The following is a 20,910-nucleotide window of genomic DNA, read 5'->3' on the forward strand; positions in this document are numbered from 1 at the left end:
GGTATAATCAAAATCACTGCAGTCAGAGAAATTTACCCAAAGCAAAAACCTTTTTATGCTTGCACACGTGTTCATTTAATATAGAAGAAAAGTAGAGCATGTTTTTTTAACAACAACAACAAAGTTCAAAAAACACTTGGAAAAATATGCCTAGCACACTTTGCATGTGCTAGGCACACCAATTATCACGTTTTGGTCAAAGACCCACTGCACGCACCTAGCTTCTCTATTTTACGTCAGTTTGAGAAAATTATTTTCAGAAAACATGCCTGTAAGAAGCATCCGACAGCTGTATGTCCACGATTAAATAGAAGAGAGGAAAGCACAGCAATAGATACAGAATATACTTTACAACAGCAGCAACCAGTGGCTTGCAAGCCACTGGCCAGAATCCTTCTCCTTGATAAAATTAATGCTTGACAGTTCTCAAGACATTACATCAACACAGAGAGAGTTTAGCTCTCACTTGCATCAATAAAGCACAGCATCTGACCTAAAGTGTATGTCATCATCACGAAACCACTTTCAAATGAAACTATACCGACCTTCTAAGATATCTGTGGGCTCATGTGAACCTCATGGAGTTCAACAAAGCCAAAAGTGCAAGGTCCTGCACCTGGGTCATGGCAACCCCCACCACAAATCCAGGCTGAGCAGAGAATGGCTGGAGAGCAGCCCTGAGGAGAAGGGCTTGGGGGCGTTGGTGGATGAGAAGCTCAACACGAGCCAGCAATGTGTGCTGGCAGCCCAGAAAGCCAACTGCATTCTGGACTGCATCAAAAGAAGTGTGGCCAGCAGGTCGAGGGAGGTGATTCTGCCCCTCTGCCCTGGTGAGACCCCACCTGGAGCTCTGTGTCCAGCTCTGGAGTCCTCAGCACAGGAAGGACATGGACCTGTTGGAATGCATTCAGCAGAGGGCCACAAAAACAATTAGAGGTCTGGAGCACCTCTCTTGTGAAGACAGGCTGAGAGAGTTGGGGTTGTTCAGCCTGGAGAAAGGAAAGCTCTGGGGAGATCTTATAGTGGCCTTCCAGTACCTGAAGGGGGCTATAGGAGAGATGGGGAGGGACTCTTTAGTGCAGTGACAGGACAAGGGGTAACAGTTTTAAGGTGAAAGAGAGGAGATCTAGATTAGATACCAGAAAGAAATTCTTTGCTGTGAGGGTGGTGAGACACTGGAACAGGTTGTCCAGAGAAGCTGTCCCATCCCTGGAGGGGTTTAAGGCCAGGCTGGATGGGGCTTTGAGCAAAGCCCTGGTGGAGGTGTCCCTGCCCATGGAAGGGGGGGTTGGAACTTGATGATCTTTAAGGTCCCTTCCAAATCTAATAATTCTATGATTCTATGATAAAATGTGAGAGGTAGCAAAGGAGGAGTCCTGCAGTTCCCTCTCCAACGTGTGACTGGAGATGTGCTCTTGCTATGACTCAAGCAAAGCAGGGGGAAGGAAGGCTCATACCCCTTGTTTCCATTGATGCCACCTTGACTCACAGCGCTGAGGCTTGCAGGCTGACGTGGTGCTGTGACTGAAGTTTTCACATTTGGAGCACTGCAGTGTCACCTCTCCTGTAGGCCAAGTGGCCAGTAGCTGGCATGAGCAAGAGTTTACATCACCCACGACCAAAACAGAAGTACAAGATTAGCTGCCAGTGTGATTTAAGACTCCCAAAGCAGAACAGAAGCAGATAAGGAAAGCAAGGTCCTTGGAAAGATAAAGAAACTTTGCAGCTGATGCAGGAAAAGCAGGCGTTAAGGTAAGCAGGACTGTTACCAGCCTCAAGCTAAAAGCTGGAAATATTCTGAAAGGTGACAAAAATTAAGAACCCATACAAGCTTTGAGCTTAAAAACACTCTGACCTTGAAGGAACTGAATCTGCCTTTCTGGTTCCCAGGGCATAGGGCCTTGGTAACTGCCAATAGACATCACTTCCCAGTCCAGCAGAGCTCTGGAGGGATCCAGTAAGGCTCCTCTGGTACAGGATGGAGGGTTGTTGCCTCATCTGCTGACTGTTCAGTGGCCTGCTACCCTGATTTATCACTTTGGGAACAATCCCACCCCAAGCTCCCATGTACTAGACAGAGCCAGCTGGACTACTCCACAATTTCAGACCAACTTTAGCTGTCGCGCATGCCCTGGACCAGGAGGATAGGTTGCACTGAACATTTTGTTTCAGATGAGCATCTACATTCTTCCCCGGGTGCCTCAGTTACCTTGTGCCATGAGATATCTGCCACAAGATCCAGCACAGCCATTACATCCCATAAGCATCATCACCCCAGTGTTGCAGGCCTCCAGACTCAATATAACATCCTATCTCTCCTGTACATCAAAACCAAACAAGTCTAGGGAAAATCATGACGCTTGGACACGTCAAGTTTTCAGGTGTAGCAGTGCCACCCTGGTGACTTGATTTATTCCAGCTGACAGTCTGGGAACAAGTGCCACAGTTTCTTTTGTATCCTCCAGCATAAAGAAAGAGTGGTCGGGCATTGGAAGAGGCTGCTATCTCTCCTGTACATCAAAACCAAACAAGTCTAGGGAAAATCATGACGCTTGGACACGTCAAGTTTTCAGGTGTAGCAGTGCCACCCTGGTGACTTGATTTATTCCAGCTGACAGTCTGGGAACAAGTGCCACAGTTTCTTTTGTATCCTCCAGCACAAAGCACTTCCACAAACTTCTAGGTGGTGTTTGGAGAACAGCACCCAAACCTGTCCCTTGTTTCTCTGCTCCCCCTGGTGGGTGCCAGTCCAGCACAACCACAATGTCTGCTCAGGCTGGGCTGATGGAGAGCTGCACACAGAAAATAAAGTTATTATACAGTTATATTATTGTAAAGTTATTACACAGTGTCCTTAAGAGCTCTTTAACTACCACCGTTATTTCTTACCACTGTTCATTATAGAGATGTAGCAGATCAAAAAGTAGATCTAGGAACAGAGTTTCTGAGTTATAGACTTCAGTGTCAGCAACCACTGATATCTCCAGCCAATATCCAGATCATACAGCCCTGAGAGGACCATACACCCACCACCTAACATTCCTGGGCATCAGCCCACAGCCACTGCCAACGGCTGTACATACATGGATGCTGATCCATGCACAGCCACTCAAAAAGAAAGCCATCACAGCTCCTGTAACTCTGAACTTGCATATTTGTGCAAAGGTAGACAGTGGATATATCAGATTTGCTGCATAAAGTGTGGGCCAAGCTAATTGATTTTATGTGCCTAATTATCCCTTTTGGACATGGAAAAAAAAATATATAACCTGCCATTCTCCATATTCCACTGTATTTTTAAATGTAATTCAAACTGGGGACTCCCTTTACTAGACAAATAGACTAAATGCCAGGGAGAATGGATTTTAAAAATCTATACTTCAAGTACTGCAGTAGTATAACTAGTCAAGACATAAAATTACTTAGAACAGCTCACTAAGTGCAATACTGCAAACAAGTTATTACAAACTCAATTCTCTCTTTAGATATGTATTCAACCTTTTTTCGACCAATCTTTGCTTGGTCTTGGTATCTTCAGAAAAGAGATAGTAAAATAATTGCATAAGAAAATCAAGACTATCAGAATACTTTTTAATCATGCACTATACTTATTTGGGGTGTAGGGGGGGCATGGTTTTGTTTGGTTTTTGCTTTACATTTTAGAGATGGATTATTACTGCAGGAAAAGTACGAGTGAAATGACTGAAATAATCACATTCCTCCTTTATGTTTAAATGTGTTTCAAGCTCATATCTAGATGTTGAACAAAATCAAATATAGATCTCTTCCTAATTTTCCAAGTTACAGAACAGTAAGTACTGCACAGTAGAAAACAAGATCTAATACAAGAGGTGGCAACTGGGATTTCATGCTGCTTACACGTATTCACATAAAAAGATATGCAATCACAAGGAAGTGTGACTCATTTGACGCTGGAGAGACATTTTCATTTTAACTATGCATGAAAGGGATAGTATTGCCATACACTGCTCTAACGGCGGTGAATCAATTAGGAAGGGAGCCGCTGTATTTTACAGTCTGTAGCAGTCATGTTCAAAAACAAGACCTCATTCTTCTCTCTGTAAAATCACAGATGCCCAACATTGCCCCACACACCCCCTGAGACTCAGCCACCAGATTCCTAATGAAGACACGCTGGACTGGACGACCTGTAAAGCACATTTCATTCCCCAAAAGGCATCAGGGTGGGAAGATCTTCCACTAGTGTCTAGTAAACAAGAAACAAGGAAAGCCCATGTTTGCCAGGCAATCACTGGCACGCAAGACACACCAGTCAAACTTTGTCAAGGAAGCATTTGAAGATCACGACACACATGCAACCCACCATACAAAACATGTTATTGCCTCCTAAGCCCCAGTTCGCACCATAACATCAACACGATCCCAAACACCACCAGTGTAACTAAGCAAAATACACCAGCACCAGTGCTCTTATTTTCTCATGTCTTCAGACAGCAATTGCAATGTTCTCTGTTATCTTCCACTCCCCTCCCTAGTTCTTAAACACACATGGGGCTTCCATCCTTTATAAAACTAGACAGTCACAATTTACTTTATAACAACAATTTGTTTGTATTTCCATCTATAAAATCCCCCCAAAATGCCACATCGTACAGTAATTTCTATACTGATGAAATACAAGGGTTCTGTAATGTTTATAAAGCCATTTAAACTGTATTAGCAAAACTATTTTGCTAAATTGCATTTTCCAACTCATCAGTCCTTATTATGCTATACACAAGCTCACTTCTCTCAAGTCACCCTACTCGCATAATCGAATCATGCCATTTGAAACACTGGGACATTATTTTCTCATATAAACCCGTTGAAATTATCTTGACAATGGCAATGTAAGGATTGCTGCTACCCAGAATTTGCTATGAGAAGTAAAAGCTGAGAAAGAGATCTCTTGAAATCATAGATTTTAAATATCAGAGACACAAAGTGTTTAAAAGCCACTAAATACCACAGGTCATCATGAAAGGAGAATCCAGGTTCTGAAACACTTGTCCTGAATCATTTCAGTAGAAATATTAAAGAATGAAAACGGGCTATGGAATTAAAGGATTTATTTGTACAGACTGACATAAACTCACTTAATGTTAACATCTTTTTGAATGTCAAGCAGTATAAACAAGATATCTGAAATTACTATCTAATATAATGACTTAAATAAGTACCTTCTAAATAATGATTATATAATGACTGAAATAAGTCTGCCCAACTGAGGTATAATCAAAATCACTGCAGTCAGAGAAATTTACCCAAAGCAAAAACCTTTTTATGCTTGCACACGTGTTCATTTAATATAGAAGAAAAGTAGAGCATGTTTTTTTAACAACAACAACAAAGTTCAAAAAACACTTGGAAAAATATGCCTAGCACACTTTGCATGTGCTAGGCACACCAATTATCACGTTTTGGTCAAAGACCCACTGCACGCACCTAGCTTCTCTATTTTACGTCAGTTTGAGAAAATTATTTTCAGAAAACATGCCTGTAAGAAGCATCCGACAGCTGTATGTCCACGATTAAATAGAAGAGAGGAAAGCACAGCAATAGATACAGAATATACTTTACAACAGCAGCAACCAGTGGCTTGCAAGCCACTGGCCAGAATCCTTCTCCTTGATAAAATTAATGCTTGACAGTTCTCAAGACATTACATCAACACAGAGAGAGTTTAGCTCTCACTTGCATCAATAAAGCACAGCCTCTGACCTAAAGTGTATGTCTTCATCACTAAACCACTTTCAAATGAAACAATACCGACCTTCAAAGACATCTTCATATAATGAGCTGTCTTTGTTGACCATTTTGGCTAGTTACAGTATTTATATCTGTTTAGTCCTTTATAACCTTTTAAGAAGGCTAATGAGGTCTGAGAAGCGAAAGACGAGCCCAGTCAGCATTATTTATGGACCTCTTTTTTCACTCCTGTTCAGTGCAAAGATATGCCACGTCGCAGAATCTTCCAGCGTCAATTTCTCCCACCAAACCCACACCGCAAACTTAATCTTAAAAAGATACCCTCTCAAGGATAAACAAAGGAAACTCGTATCTGTCAGACCTGAAAGATGTTTTCACCAATGCCTCAGGACTGTCCACTGGTGGCAGTTCATCTGCCAGGATTTCCTCAGGAGGTCTAGGGTCACTGACGATGGTCGGCTTTGGCCTTTCCTTGAGGTTTCCAGTCAGCCCACCAATAATGGTGTTCCATAAGCAGTTTTGTGATTTAGATCCTGCAAAAACAGAGAGCAAGAAGGAAAATAAATTCATAGGCTTATTGTCCGGTCTCTCTAGCGGTCTGGAAAACAAAGATAGTCTGTTATCCCTATAACTTTACATCACCGCAGTTTGGGACTAAGCCTGAAAACCTGAAATAAAACTCAAATTGGAAATAAGCACTAATGTTCAAGTCATTTCAAGTCCAAGACTGTAATGCTTCTCGTAAAAAGGTTTGATTACAAAACATGGAGTTTTCACATGTCAGTAAAAAACATTCTCTTCTCATTATACTTAGATTATAGCTTAGGGTGTATTGATGTGGCAGTGTTTTAAGCCAAATAACTAAGCAAAAAGCAAAGTACCACATCAATACAATATTAATCATTGACTTCCTTAAAGTTAATAGTGGTTAAATTATAAAGATATCACTGAAGGACTATTATCAGAAAATGTGTCTTTTCTGTGGAAACTTCAAGTTTTCTCAGTAGACATTCAAATGTTAAAATATTTACATGGATGATCTTTCTACATTTATTTAGAAGTGTCAACAGGTGCCTCTTGCTTGTCATTCAGAGAACCCATCCTCATCTGTAAATCTAGTTCCACCGACAAAATACAATTAACATCCTTCAGTTAGATCTCCACCTTGCCTTTGGAGAAAAGAATACATGGCTTACACTTCATAAAGTTTAAGTATCCATTTCATATTTTCAAATATCTTCTGAATAAATTAGGCTCTTCTGAAAATCCCAGTGATACTCCCATAGTGAATACCTATGTCACATTCTAACTTTCAATTATTATAGAATATACATGAGTGAGTTAGCAGATCCCAAAAAAGAGCAGTTAAGTACTGAAATACTAATTATTTCAGGTAAGAGGCTTTTCCTCCTATGTCCTCTACACATACACCTATACCTCTCCCTCCAGCGTGGATATCCATCCCACGCAGCTCTCCCCTAAGATGAGATACAGACTGCAGACCTAGATCTACTTTGCTCTTCTGAAGATCAACTGCATCAAACCAGCCAACGCATGGGAATTACCCAGCTTCACTGGAGCAACGAGATGCCCATCTCTCCCAATCAGCGTTCAGCTTACCCACAGCGACGCTCAGGTGAAGGGCATTTGGCAAATGATTTTTTATTGAAGGGTCCTGCCTGTACAGATGCCACCTAGGAGCTTTCAGCTTCCTGAAATGCTGAGAGGTTGAAGAACTTAAATTCCCACAGCCACAATTGCTCAAAGACTGATGGCATAGCGGGATGGGTAGCAAAATGACATAGGGAGATACCAGGCATATTAACTAGTAACTTCTTAAATTCAAAGTCTCCTAAATTGACTGGAATTTGGCACTTGAAAGTACAGGAGTTTGGGTAGCCCTAGCATTGGAATGAATAAAACTCAATTTTAATTTCAAATCCTTGTGAATAAGTGCAAACATTCACAAAAATGCTTCTCCATCATTTTCTTGTACCCTGTCAAAGACTATTACAGCTGAGCTAGAGGCAAAAGCAAAATAGATTTCGGTATTATAATTGAAAAAGCAGTACTCTACTTAAAGAATCTGTGGGTGGGTGTTCAAATACTTTAATATAGCCTAAAAATATTGTTACCCTGCAAGTCTAGCTAACTGGATCACCGATAACCACACAGCTATGATTTCCTGTTGCCTCACTTAACACCAGCAGCCTTTCCCCCTTTGCTGTTCCTGAACCAAGAGGCCAACAGCTACATGCTCCAGAGAGCTGTGGACAACAGCCAGCATGGACAAGGCTCATAGGGGTTTCTGCAGGTTATTTTGTGTTTGGTTGTGTTCACAGGAAGTTAGATCAGGTAAATTTGGTCAGCCAAAATGGGTATGGTTTGTTAAGTGTTCAATGACAGCCCAACTGTGATCCCAATGAAAGCTTTGGAGGTTTCACTGTTGACCTCAAATAGGCAGCGCGTACAGAGCAATGGAAATCTTGCTTTCTGTTGCGGAGTTAATAATTGCCTTTGAATTAATCATTCCAGTGAATGTGAAAGGCACGACCCAGAAAGATACCCAGTCTCTGGTTTGCAACACAGACCCAAGGGTAATGATGGTAATCCTCTATGACATCAGTTACAGCTTGAATCCTTGTCCTCAAATGCTGAGGCTTTTTCTGCCATTCAGTCTGAATGATTTTGGATGTTTGATTCACACTCCACTGTTTGTGCAATGAAACATGGTATGGTAGAGTAGGTTATAGTACTCTCAGCATAAATTTGGGCATCATCCATTTAACTCCTGTTAGCATAGTGCATGCCTTAGACATTCCCCTCCCTTCATAGCACAGTTCCTGTTCTAATTTTCCTTCTCTTCCCCATGGAGTTGTTGCCTTGTACTGCGCGTGACCACACAGTCATGAATGATACCCTACAAGAAGCCAGCTCAACCTGACTCCTAGATCACTAAAAATTTAACTCCTGACAGCAAAGGTCTGGTTTACGCTTGGAATTATCTCCCTTCATCCCCATATTATGCCTCTGTGACTCCTTCCCAAGCAGGCTTATCTAAGTGTTCCTCTCTGCACTGCTCTTCTGTCACTGTCAAACAGCCTGTGGTCTTGATCCCACCTCCATGCTCACTCCCATGCAGCACTGGGCCATGCGATGAGACCTGATAAGGGGGTATCCTGTGCTTTCATTCAGTGGATAGCCATCTGCTAGCCTGCTCTCTTCCAGCTAATGCCAGTCAGCCATTGGCCACTCAGTTCTCTTCCATGTCCTGCCAGTCACTTCTCCCTCTGCAAACAAGGCTTGGCTGCCTGGCTGAGAGCAAAGATTAAAGCAGGAACAGAACCTGGTTGTTCCTGGGTCTCAGACCTTCACCCTAGACACATTCACCGAAAAGCAAGTTCTTGTGAATGTCAGAATCAGAACTGAAATGCCAGCTCAGTTCCAAATGTCACGACATTATGCTTGACCTACTTGCCAGGCAATATTGCAGCATGAAGTCCTCGTAACCCAAATATCCAGGAATAAATAATACATGGGCTGAATCTTCCAACTCTGTAACTAGTATTCAGTAACCACAATGAACAAAAAGCAGAGTGATAAAGAACTTGTAAATGTCTGCATTTACATTTCTCTCCTCTGTGACTTCCTTTGCTATATGCATTTTCAGGGTTGAACCAGCCATGACTGATGAACAGAGCCCCATTTTAAACTTTACTGTCTGCAGCATGAAGGAAGAGAAACCCTAAACCAGGAATAAGGAATGCCAGTGCAATTTTGTTTCAGTCCTGTCCAATCTGCTCAATCACCTTGTCTGTGACTACATGCAACAGACTTCACAGCCAGTCCCCGTTCTGCACCGCAGGTACCTCCCCGAGGCACGGCATGCTCAGAGCGCCATCCTGTGACTGCGGGAAACGCTGCACCGCAGATGCCAATTCTTGTGCTGTTTTGGTCTGCACCACCCATTTAATGATGAGAAGGGGACTTTTCCCTGCTAAGTGACCACAAATCGTCATGAAACTGCATGCATTACAGAAAGAATTTCCTATCTTCTTCCTCATTCGACATATTTGTGTGCGTGTGTTTTTAATAATCCATATGGTGAAAGTCAGGTTTAGCTGGTGCTATATTACTGGATGCACCCCTTTGTTTTGTTCAAACTTGGGACACATATTTCAACCCCCAAATCATACCTTTCCTTCCTAACCTTGCTCTGAGAAGCAAAAGGTGATGGAGGAGCTATCAGTAAGGTTTAATTACACTTTTCGTAGCTATTTCAAAGACTTGACCCAAATCTCTTTGTAGCCACTGCAGAAAACTTCAGCTGGCTTTGCAACACTTAGAACTTTTTACGCGTGAAGCAATGGTAAGGCCACAAAACCTTCCGTTCTTTTAAATCTGCAGCAGCTCAACTCAGTAAGACTGAACTTCTGTGACTTTTCCAAGTACTACAGTTCCTCAGCTTGGTACGGTAGATGAACTGTAATAACAGGGTGGACATAATGCGAGATAAAACAACTTATCAAATGTGTTTATTTCTACAGGAGATATAGAAATCAGTCAGTTTAAAAAAAAAAAAGGCTACTTACGGGCAAATCGTGAAAGTGGTCGTGCGTTTTTGTCACCTGCCTCGTTTGCAACTGAAAGGAGAAAATACAGAGAAATATAAAGCATTCGATTTTAACATTACATTAAGATTACTGATAACAGCAATTCTCATTTATATGAAGGAGAGAAGATTGTTCAGAAGATTGTTCACAGTAACAGCAGTTGGATATATATGTATAGGTATACACACACAGATATACATATATAATACTTTTTTTAATGCCACCAAATAAATTACTTTGCATGTCTGACTTTCAGAGTCAGTGGGGCACACCACAGGCACCTGCAAACATTGTCTCACCCCACTTAATATTTGAATCATATAATTGCCCAACATTCAAGCATGAACCACCAATAGTACATAGCAATATATGATCCCAGTCACCTTTACAAATTCTATTTTACATTGGACTGCTTTCCAAGTCCTAAATAAAACAACATTTTTGCCATTTGCATTAATGAGTACAGTAAAAAAAAAGTAAGATTATTCCATGTATATAAGGAAATACACTGTCAATTTTGGAAGACCTGGCGATCATTTAATAGCAAATTAAATGAAATTTAAGGATCTGTGCAAAGGAATCCTCTAACATTTGGAACTGTGTGTAGATATCACCTAGGATAAAAACAACCCTGTACAAATCCTGCTTTTTTCTGCCTCAGATTCATACTGGCAGAGCTCTCAACATTTCTGTGACCCAGCCGGTACGCAGTTAGGCAAGAGCATAAATGCCTCTCTGGGGTTCTCACAATATTAAACTACAGCTGAAACAAGAGAAGAGTTATTAAGGAGAGAAATTACCAGCCATAACTTTATTTTTTTTGTAGCTAGAATAATCATGAGGAGCAGCATTGATGGGCACACAGGGAGGAGAGCACATTATAAGTGCCCACAGAAACCTTGCAAATTCTTTGCTTTCTTTAAAAACGCTGAGACAAAACCAATCAAGCTAAGAAATCCCACAAAAGGATGCAAAAATATGACCAGAACTGAGACTTACAGATTCCTAACAAGACGTAAACTAAACTATAATGGGCCTTTTGAAGCCAGAAAAGAACTTTGATGAAATGTAATTCTTCTGACAAGTGTTAAGGTTGCCAGTTTAAGTCTGGCTTTATGAAGACCCATATGCAGTGTCGCTCCAGCTTTGCCTACTGCCTCTCCAATCGTTACCTGTTGATGTAGGTGGCTCCAGCAGTCACAGTAGTGAACAGAGGGACTTGTTGAGCTGCCTCATGTTGCTCCATTAGCCAGTAGATGGTGCCCTTAAAACGCTGGTGCTTCTCCACCAGCCCGGGGACCTCGCTAGGTTTGTGGGAGTGGGGGCACTGGGGTCTCCCAGGTTCTACCAGACAATCTTCCTTGGCTTGAGTCCATCACAGGTACCTGCTGCACAAGCCCCAGCTAAATAAGCTCTCCCGGGACACTGAAGTGACTGCACAGAGTTAGGCAGGTTTGGAGCAGTTCATAGTTCCAGAGTCAAATCTGGCTCTGCTTGAGGTGATGGCCCGGTGAAGTAGAGGCAGCAGCATCCTCCATGGGGCACGGCTCAAAAGAGCTGGACCCAGTGAGATCAAAAACCTTGTCAGAAAATACTGCTATAGCCAATATATAACGGCCAAGCAGCCAGGCTTTGTCTTTAACTCCGAGATGATGGCTTGCATGGGGTAGGCTGAGGGATCGCCTCCCAGACTGGTCCTCTCTGGGTCCCTAGGTATCTCTCCATGTTACAGCAGAGTCTGGGCAAACTCATCACATGCACTGATGTCTAAGTTGGGTCATCAAGTGAACTATTAGACCAATGAGGACAGAGGTTGCTAAGGGCCTTTTAACCGCACTATTATCTGCCTTAGACTATTTCCTCCACTCTGGTGGCAGATGACACTCCCTGGTCACCAGGGGCTTCAGGTGGACACAAGGTCTCATCTTTGTGCCACCCTCCAGCTGGATGTAGCAGCAAGGGCACTCCAGTCAGTATCTGTGCTTGGGCAGCCCAGCTTCCAGACTCACAGCATCCAACACATCCAACATCCAACAGCACCTGTTAACACCCAAAAACAAGCATTTTCCAATACCAGCTCAGAGCACTGAGCTGACCTCCTCTTTTTCCTTCTTGTCACCGGGGCAACTTGCACCAGTGCCCATGGAGTCTAAGAAGAGTGCACCATGGATGTATTCCCAACCCTGCTGAAAGCAGGCTTTGCCATAAAAAGAGGTAAGGTCAAGGGTCCTGCAGGAGACATACAGTTCTTAGGAAGTAAATGGCAAGATGGCCATCACCAGATCCCAATGGATGTGATTAACAAAACAACAGCTACGTCCCCACCTACTAACACAAAGGAAACACAAGCCTTCCTAGGCATTGTGGGTTTCTGGATATTCCAGGTTCTAGTCAGATTGTGAAACCTCTCTATGAAATGACCTGAAAGAAAAATGAGTTTACGTGGGGTCCTGAGCAACGACAAGCCTTTGACAATGGATGTGATTAACAAAACAACAGCTACGTCCCCACCTACTAACACAAAGGAAACACAAGCCTTCCTAGGCATTGTGGGTTTCTGGATATTCCAGGTTCTAGTCAGATTGTGAAACCTCTCTATGAAATGACCTGAAAGAAAAATGAGTTTACGTGGGGTCCTGAGCAACGACAAGCCTTTGAGCAAATTAAACAAGAGATTGTGCATGCAGTAGCACTTGGACCAGTCCGAACAACAGGACATTAAAAATGTGCTCTATACTGCAGCCGGAGACCATGGCCCTACCTGGAGCCTCTGGCAGAAAGCACCAGGGGAGACTCAAGGTCAACCCCTAGGATTTTGGAGTCAGGATACAGAGGATCTGAAGCCAACTCTACTCCAACTAAGAAAGAAATCTTGGCAGTATATGAAGGAGCTAGAGCTGCTTCAGAGGTAATTGGTACTGAAGTACAGGTCCTCTTAGCACCCCGATTACCAGTGCTGGGCTGGATGTTCAAAGGTGAAGTTCCTTCTACTCATCATGCCACCAATCCTACCTGGAGTAAGTGGGTTGCCTTAATCCCACAGCGAGCTTGAATAGGAAACCCAAATCGTCCAGGAATCATAGAAGCGATCACAAAGTGACCCAGGGACTTCAGAATGCCACCAGAGGAGGTGGTAACGCATCCTGAGGAAGTCCCACCATACAACGAACTCTCAGATAATAAGAAACAGTATGCTGTGTTCACTGATGGATCTTTTCATATTGTAGGAAAACATCGAAGATTGAAAGCTGCTGTGTGGAGTCCTACACGACAAGTCGCAGAAGCAACTGAAGGAGAAGGGGAATCAAGTCAATTTGCAGAGGCAAAAGCCATCCAGCTGGCCCTAGACATTGCTGAAGGAGAAAAGTGGCCAATGCTCTATCTCTATACTGACTCGTGGATGGTGGCAAATCCTCTGTGGGGATGGTTAAAACAGTGGAAGCAGAGCAAGTGCCAGCGCAAAGATAAACCCATCTGGGCTGCTGAATTATGGCAAAATATTGGTGGGGAAACTAGCCATAAAGGTACCCTATGTAGATGCTCACAAACCCATGAGTCAGGCCACTGAGCAACATCAAAACAATCAGCCAGTGGATAGAGCTCCTAAGATTTTTCCGGATGTATCTGGACTGGGAACATAAAGGTGAACTATTTTTATCTGGGTGGGCCCATGACATTTCAGGTCATCAAGGAAGGGATGCAACATACAAATGGGCCCATGACCGGGGGGTGGATTTAACCATGGACACTACTGAGCAGGTTATCCACTGTGAAACTGTGAAACATGCGCTGAAATCAAGCAAGGTAAAAGGTGAAAACCTTTGTGGTATGGGAGATGATGGCTGAAATTTAAGTACAGCGAGGCTTAGCAAAGGGACTGCATCACACTCGGCGAGGCTTAGCAAAGGGACTGCATCACACTCCCTCAAACCCACCAGGGTACGCGTTGGAAACAAGCACTGGATGGTTGGAAACCTCTGCTGTACCCCCTGCCACTGCCCGAACACCATCCTGGGCCTTGAAAAGCAAGTCTTGTGCTTACACGGTACTCCAGAAAAAATTGAGTCAAACAATGGGACTCATTTCAAAAACAAAATGTAAGTTATTGGGCAAAAGAACATGGTATCAAGTGGGTATTTCATATCATGCACCCGCTTCTGGGGAAATGGAGCGATACAATGGACTATTGAAAACCACCCTGAAAGCAATGGGGGGATGGAACCTTTAAAAAGTGGGACAAGCATTTAGCACAACCTACCTGGTTAGTTAACACCAGAGGATCCATCAATCGAGCTGGTCCTGCTCAATCAGACCTTTTACATGATAAAGTCCCTGTGGAATATGACAGGAATATGTTGGGGAAAACTGTTTGGGTTTTTCCTGCTTCAGGCAAAGACAAGCCCATTCATTGGACTCTTCTTGCCCAAGGACGTGGCTGTGCCTCAAGGCCTCAATGTGTGCCTGAAGGAAATTTATCCCTTGGTGAGAATACTCAATTCTGAGCTGTATGATGTTAATTGTTAAATAACACTAACATTATTCGGTAAGTGTTCTTCAGGGTAAAATAGTGATGAAAGCTGAGCTAGCTTCATCAAGTGATGTCCAGCAAACTCTTCCCGTGGACGTGTTACCCATGGATAAGGACCACAATGAATTTCATCTTTTCTGCCCTGAGAGTCTGCTATGATGCAAACCTGCAATTATGAACTAAATGAACTTAATGAACTTTTGTGTATGAAAATAAATCATAAAAAAGGGACCTATGTGTATATATATGTATTTGAGGGATAAGAAGTGACAGTAATCTGAGCACGATGCAAATGGTATGGAATAAGGGGTGGAATGTCCTGGTTTGGGGCAAAAAAGAACCAATTTTCTATTCAGTAATTTTACTTTTTAGCTGGGCCTCTTCTAAATCAACTCTGCAATTAACAGAATTGTTCAGGAACAGAATTGTTCAGAAAATGTTCACTGTCAGGGTGACAAGACCTGATTATACCAAGGAACTGTGTGCAAGAACTGAGGCTCTTGCTTATACTTATTGCTATAACAACCAAGGTCAGGTAACTTCATTGGAGGGTAGGAAGTGGAAAAGCGTTGAGAGGTCCCACCTGTGAGGAGGAGCGGACAGAGAGGTGACCCAAAACTGACCAACAGGGTATTCCATCCCATCTGCATCACGCTCAGTATAAAAGCTGAGGAATTGGGATCAAGGGTCAACTCAGATCAAGGGTCCGAGGAGGACTCTGTCCATCTGCCTTTGATCCCCATCCGAGCGTTCCTGGATCTGGAATCCAGCTCCTGTCCATCACCGAGTCCAGTCTTGGACTTCCCCTGTGCCTGCTGGTGAGGTGATCATCATCCAGGAGCTTGATATGGTTTTCTATATACTCCATACTTTAAAAAAAAATTCTTATTATTATTATTTATTTCATTATTTATTGATATTTTCATTGAAGTAGTTTAGTTCTTTTCTAAACCCATAAATCTCTTTATGTCTTCCTTTCCTCTCTTTGAAGAGAGCCAATCCAGCCACAGCAGGAGCTTGATATGGTTTTCTATATACTCCATACTTTAAAAAAAAATTCTTATTATTATTATTTATTTCATTATTTATTGATATTTTCATTGAAGTAGTTTAGTTCTTTTCTAAACCCATAAATCTCTTTATGTCTTCCTTTCCTCTCTTTGAAGAGAGCCAATCCAGCCACAACCAGGACAGCAGCCTTGTTCTGGGTTGTGAGTGCTTCCCAGGCGTCAGATGGGGTAACACCCCCCACCTGGCACACAGCCCCCAGGAGCAAAGACACAGGTAGAACAGCAAAGCAGTGAGTGGGACAGAAGCACTGGTGATGCTGAACACCCATAACCAGTGAGAGTCCTGGTACCAGTAAGCAACTAACTGCTGGCTGGGATGTCTCTGGGACCAATGGGGCCTGTGAGTAGGCAAGATCTCAGGCTTGTTGAGCCCTGCAATCAAAAGGGATTCAGAGGAAAAGACCATTTCTGCATTTGCTCTGGGTGAGAATCATAGAAGATTTTACTTGATGCAGTTTTTTACTGCGGAAATTCTGCATATATATCCCACATTTGTCTTGCAGGAGTCGTTGGAGACACAAAGAATAAACCTATGTATAAACCTCCCTTATGAGGAGAGACTGAGAGAGCTGGGACTCTTTAGTCTGGAGAAGAGAAGGCTGAGGGGAGACCTTATCAATGCTGACAAGTATCTCAAGGGTGGGTTGAAGGAGGAGGGAGCCAGACTCTTTTCAGTGGTTCCCAGTGAGAGGACGAGGGGCAACGGGCACAAGCTGGAACATAAGAGGTTCCACTCAAATATGAGGAGAAACTTTTTCACAGTGAGGGTGACAGAGCCCTGGAACAGGCTGCCCAGGGAGGGTGTGGAGTCCCCTTCTTTGGAGATTTTCAAGCCCCACCTGGATGCTCCTGAGTGGCATGATCTGACAAGCTCTGGGTGGTCCTGCTTTAGCAGGGGAGTTGGACTAGATGATCTCTATAGTCCCTTCCAACTCTAAAATTCAGTGAAATTCAGTGAAATTCAGTATGTGACATATGTAAATAAGAAAAAACTTTTTCTCCAGGCGGCCTGAAATCTTCTCCACCCTGTGTTTATCTAAGTTAATTGGTAGTAATAAGCTTTTGGGAGAAATCAGGTATGAATTAATGAAGCTGGGGAAAGAAGCTGAATCCCTGAGAGGGCAAGTCACAACCCTCAACAAAGATGATTTCTGGTATTTCCAAAGATTTCCTGCCTTTTCAGATATGCTTATTCTCCAGGTGCACTGTATGCTTGTACACTGAAGACTAGGCTGATTTTTGTCTCTGATTGGATAAAGCTAGCAGCATGCAGATATTTTCTTCAATATCTAAGTGGGTGGGACCTTCTTCAGTTTCCATCTCACCAGTTTTAATTTTTATTTTTTCAATACTAAACCATGCACATTTGAAGTTATTTTCCATTCTAACCTGGAAGCAAATAAATCTTGGTGAAGGGTATAGCAACATGCAGGGAGCTTGTAAGTAACTTCTCTTCCTTCAGAAAGACAGCCATGACAAGCAGGAGACATTGTTCTGCAATCACTCCATCAGAGCAAAACATTCACGTGCTGTCAGTGCTTTCTTGTCCAAGTAGACAACAGAATACCAGGCCTGTTGTATCATGTTGTATCAAAACTGCCTGGAAATCTCAAGAGGCCCTCACTGCAATTATAAAAATATCTTGCTAGGCATGAGCAGTTCTTTGATTAACATGGATCACTCCTATGCAAGTTCACAGCATACCCACTTCATGGGCAGGTTTCATTTTTTAATGGCCTTGTTAAACTATTTCCTGCAGCTTGCCACCTTTTTTTACAGAAGGTATTGATTTCACCAGTACGCCCCCTCAGCCAATTTAGCTTTCAAAGATCCTTTGTCAAACTTCTAGTACAATGCAAAGAAAAATATACCGTTTTGTAGTATTGACTCATCAAGACTGACAGACAATAGCATATCATCTATATTTTCCCATTAAGCAGCTGAGAGGCTGAAAAAAGAAAGTCAGGTATTTTTTACCCACCAGTGAACACATTCTTTCAAGGACACTTCTTTTTTTTAATCAGCCAAAGGCCAGATGAAGCTTAACTATGTATTTCACACTGCTAGTAAATTTGTCAGCATCAGGAAAAGTACATTAGATAAGGTGAGAACACAGATATGTAGATAAATTTACATTGAACATACAATCTGAATTTAAAAAAGGAATTTTGTTTATCTTTTCTTTCTTTTTCCCTTCAATGCCATATATTTTGAATAGCATTCCTGTAAAAAAAAATCTCTGGATTGCCCTAACATATCATCTTCTGGTAATCTTTCCTCTAAAAACTCAGAAGAACAAAAGACAGTAGTGTAACTGCTGGGACAAGTGTGTCTGTTTTCTTTTTACAAGCAAATCAAAGTAAGATCATCTCAGAGAACTCCAGCAGTTTTTATTCGCAAAGACTGCAATGCCAATAGACATTTTATAAAGTTATCACACTCAATCTTTAAAGTAGCTTGTTTTTTATGCGTACCCATCTAATATTATGAGACTTTGCCAGAACTCGATTGCAGTGTCGGTTATGACCTATCATTTAATTTGTGTCAATTTATATTCATCTATTCTTGCACCAGCAATCTCTTTAGGCAGAAGTATTTCTTTTTTTCTGGTGCTTAATCCTCCTCTGACTTGGGCACAGAAAGACTGAATTTCTTCCTTCCACCATCATTTTGTGTAGTAAACACACCATGATCATCTAGTTTTGCCTTACAGAGCAGGCATCTTCATATCCCCTCCCCATCTTTACTGAAGCTCTTCAGTGTCAATTCATTTTCTCACAGGTACTGTAACATTAAGAGGTTGTATTCTTGCCTGGTCACACATTAGTTGTGTGCTGTGACATCCCCCTCATCCAATTAACAGATCCTCAGACCACAGCACAAGCTTTTGTTATTAACAGCTCATCTGTGTGATCTTTCACTCCGTACTACTTCTTGTTGGCCTCATCCTCCAGGTCACGTGGACCCTCCTGTGAGATGCTGTGAGACCTCCCCCTGTACTGGAAACGCTTTGTGTCATCAGCAGCAATTATCAGCACTTTCCTTTTTTCCTCTGTCACAGTCATTAACAAAAATCCTACACAAAATCAATCCCACACAGGAATCTGAAGCACAATAGTACCAAAGGAAAGCTTTCTGGGTGGCTTTCGGACCCATTCAGAACCTAAGGTTCCTCACAAGAAAACCTATCCTTAGGGGATTTTGAGTCCAACAAGGAGATCAGAAAAGTCTCAGACCACGGGAATAATGCCTCATAATGAGGCAAATTCTGTTTCTGAGAGTTTTTATCCACCACTGTGTAAACTGCAAGGAACTATGCAGCTACTGCACACATTACTGAGCCAGAGATTATTCAGGCCCCTCCAGAGTCAATCACCCATGGAGTTTTCCGGTGTGTTGAATCCCAGTACCACGCAGGAAACGCCAGGAATTTGGTATGATTTGAAATGCTCATGCTGTAAACTTCAACAGTCCAGGTGGTATAAACACACCCTGTAAAACAAACCAGTAGGGTCGCAAAGTTACAAGAATATGCATCAACCTTTTGCTGATCAAAAATACTGGATGACTTGACTATCTCTCTGGACTTAAGCTTTTAATTAGCTACTACAATTAAGTAATAAATCAATCACGTGGATGGAAAAGGCACAATATGCATCTCTTGCATATACCCTGAAGACCATAAAACACATTCAAAACAAGAGCTATGTTTCAAAAAGCTTCTGGAAGGCAGTCCGTGGTCTTCACTTACAAGCAATAACCAAGAGGCAGACGCAACCCAGCATTTCCTGAAGTAACTCCAAACGGATTTTTGTTGCCACTGCTTGCCTGGCAACGACATTGTACACCAAACATTGTCCTTCTTCATTAACTGGGAGAGGAACACCGTACACAGCTGATGATTCATTTTTCCTATGAAAGGATCCTTACGCTGTAGGTTGTTTGAATCTGTGAATGATGGGAAAGCTGCTTCTGCAGCGGAGAACACTTTGTGCCCTCAGACGACTGAAGATCGCTGCTGCGTCTCTCTGAAGGCATTCTCATCTCTAAGCTTCTGCGTCTCATCCAGCCACAGAAATGCTTTCAGGAGGACAAGGTGTAACCAGGGGAAAATGTAACAGGCAAACAGGTGCAAAATATCCATGTGAAAAGAAGCAGATCCACTCAACGGTCTATTGAGCACCAGCCAAATTGCACTTCGAGGCAGAGATGCAAGCATTGAACTTGGAAACTCTCATCCTATTGGCAGCTAAAGGCTAGAGGGAACACGATGCTGGGCTTTGGAGATGAAAGAAAACAGGAGCAAACAGCAGCAACTGCCTGGACCAAAAACTCCTTCCATGCATGAAGGTCCATGCTAAACATATTCCTAACCTCAAAACTGAGGCCCATTCTTGTGTAAATTATTCAAGCTATTAATTTATATTCTGTAGACTGAATATTCCCCAGTTCACAGAGCAAGCAGCTCTGGTCACACAAGCTCCAGCCTCCTCTCCTTCCCAACCTCTGCCGTGCCAGTCTTCAGAGTACAAAGAGCACAGCCCCTTTGCCTCCCTGGCCATACACAGACAGACATGGCTCTGGCACACCCAGCCACCAACAACATGAGATGGAGCCATAATTGCTTGCTAAAAGCCTGGAAACGGCTACCAGAAAAGTTCTGAATCAGGAGGTGAGGGAAAAGGAACCACATAGATAGATAAAACTTACCCACTGCAAGACGATGAAGCTGCCTTAACTTTTGGGTTCTGGAGTCTGACTTTTTTTTTCTTTTAAACCTGGGAATCTCCAAATCTCCAGGCTGATTTTCTACATTTAGCTGAGCTTCCTTACTTCTAGTACCTCTAACAGACCAGCCCTTGTAACAAACCCACTCACTTTTTTCTCCTGAGGGTAAATATACATCTGGAAAGCTTGGTCTAGTTCATATATTTCTGTGCCGGGAATCTAAGCCATATAGATGTAAGTC

The 20,910-nt window shown here is 42.6% G+C and overlaps 1 protein-coding gene across 3 annotated transcripts in view; it reads right to left on the reverse strand.

Annotated features, from left to right (window-relative positions):
• Window positions 1-20,910, reverse strand: part of PDE1C (phosphodiesterase 1C) — a 378,336-nt gene that overhangs the window by 295,385 nt on the left and 62,041 nt on the right. For all 3 annotated transcript variants that reach the window (XM_014949446.1, XM_014949442.1, XM_014949441.1), the window contains exons 2-3: window positions 10,323-10,373; window positions 6,092-6,263 (exon numbers count right to left, since the gene is read on the reverse strand). In XM_014949446.1, the coding sequence (XP_014804932.1) occupies window positions 6,092-6,263; window positions 10,323-10,373 (223 nt within the window). The remainder of the gene's footprint in view (window positions 1-6,091; window positions 6,264-10,322; window positions 10,374-20,910) is intronic.

The sequence above is a fragment of the Calidris pugnax genome, unplaced genomic scaffold (genome assembly GCF_001431845.1).
Source record: "Calidris pugnax isolate Ruff unplaced genomic scaffold, ASM143184v1 scaffold124, whole genome shotgun sequence".
Taxonomy (NCBI): Eukaryota; Metazoa; Chordata; class Aves; order Charadriiformes; family Scolopacidae; genus Calidris; species Calidris pugnax.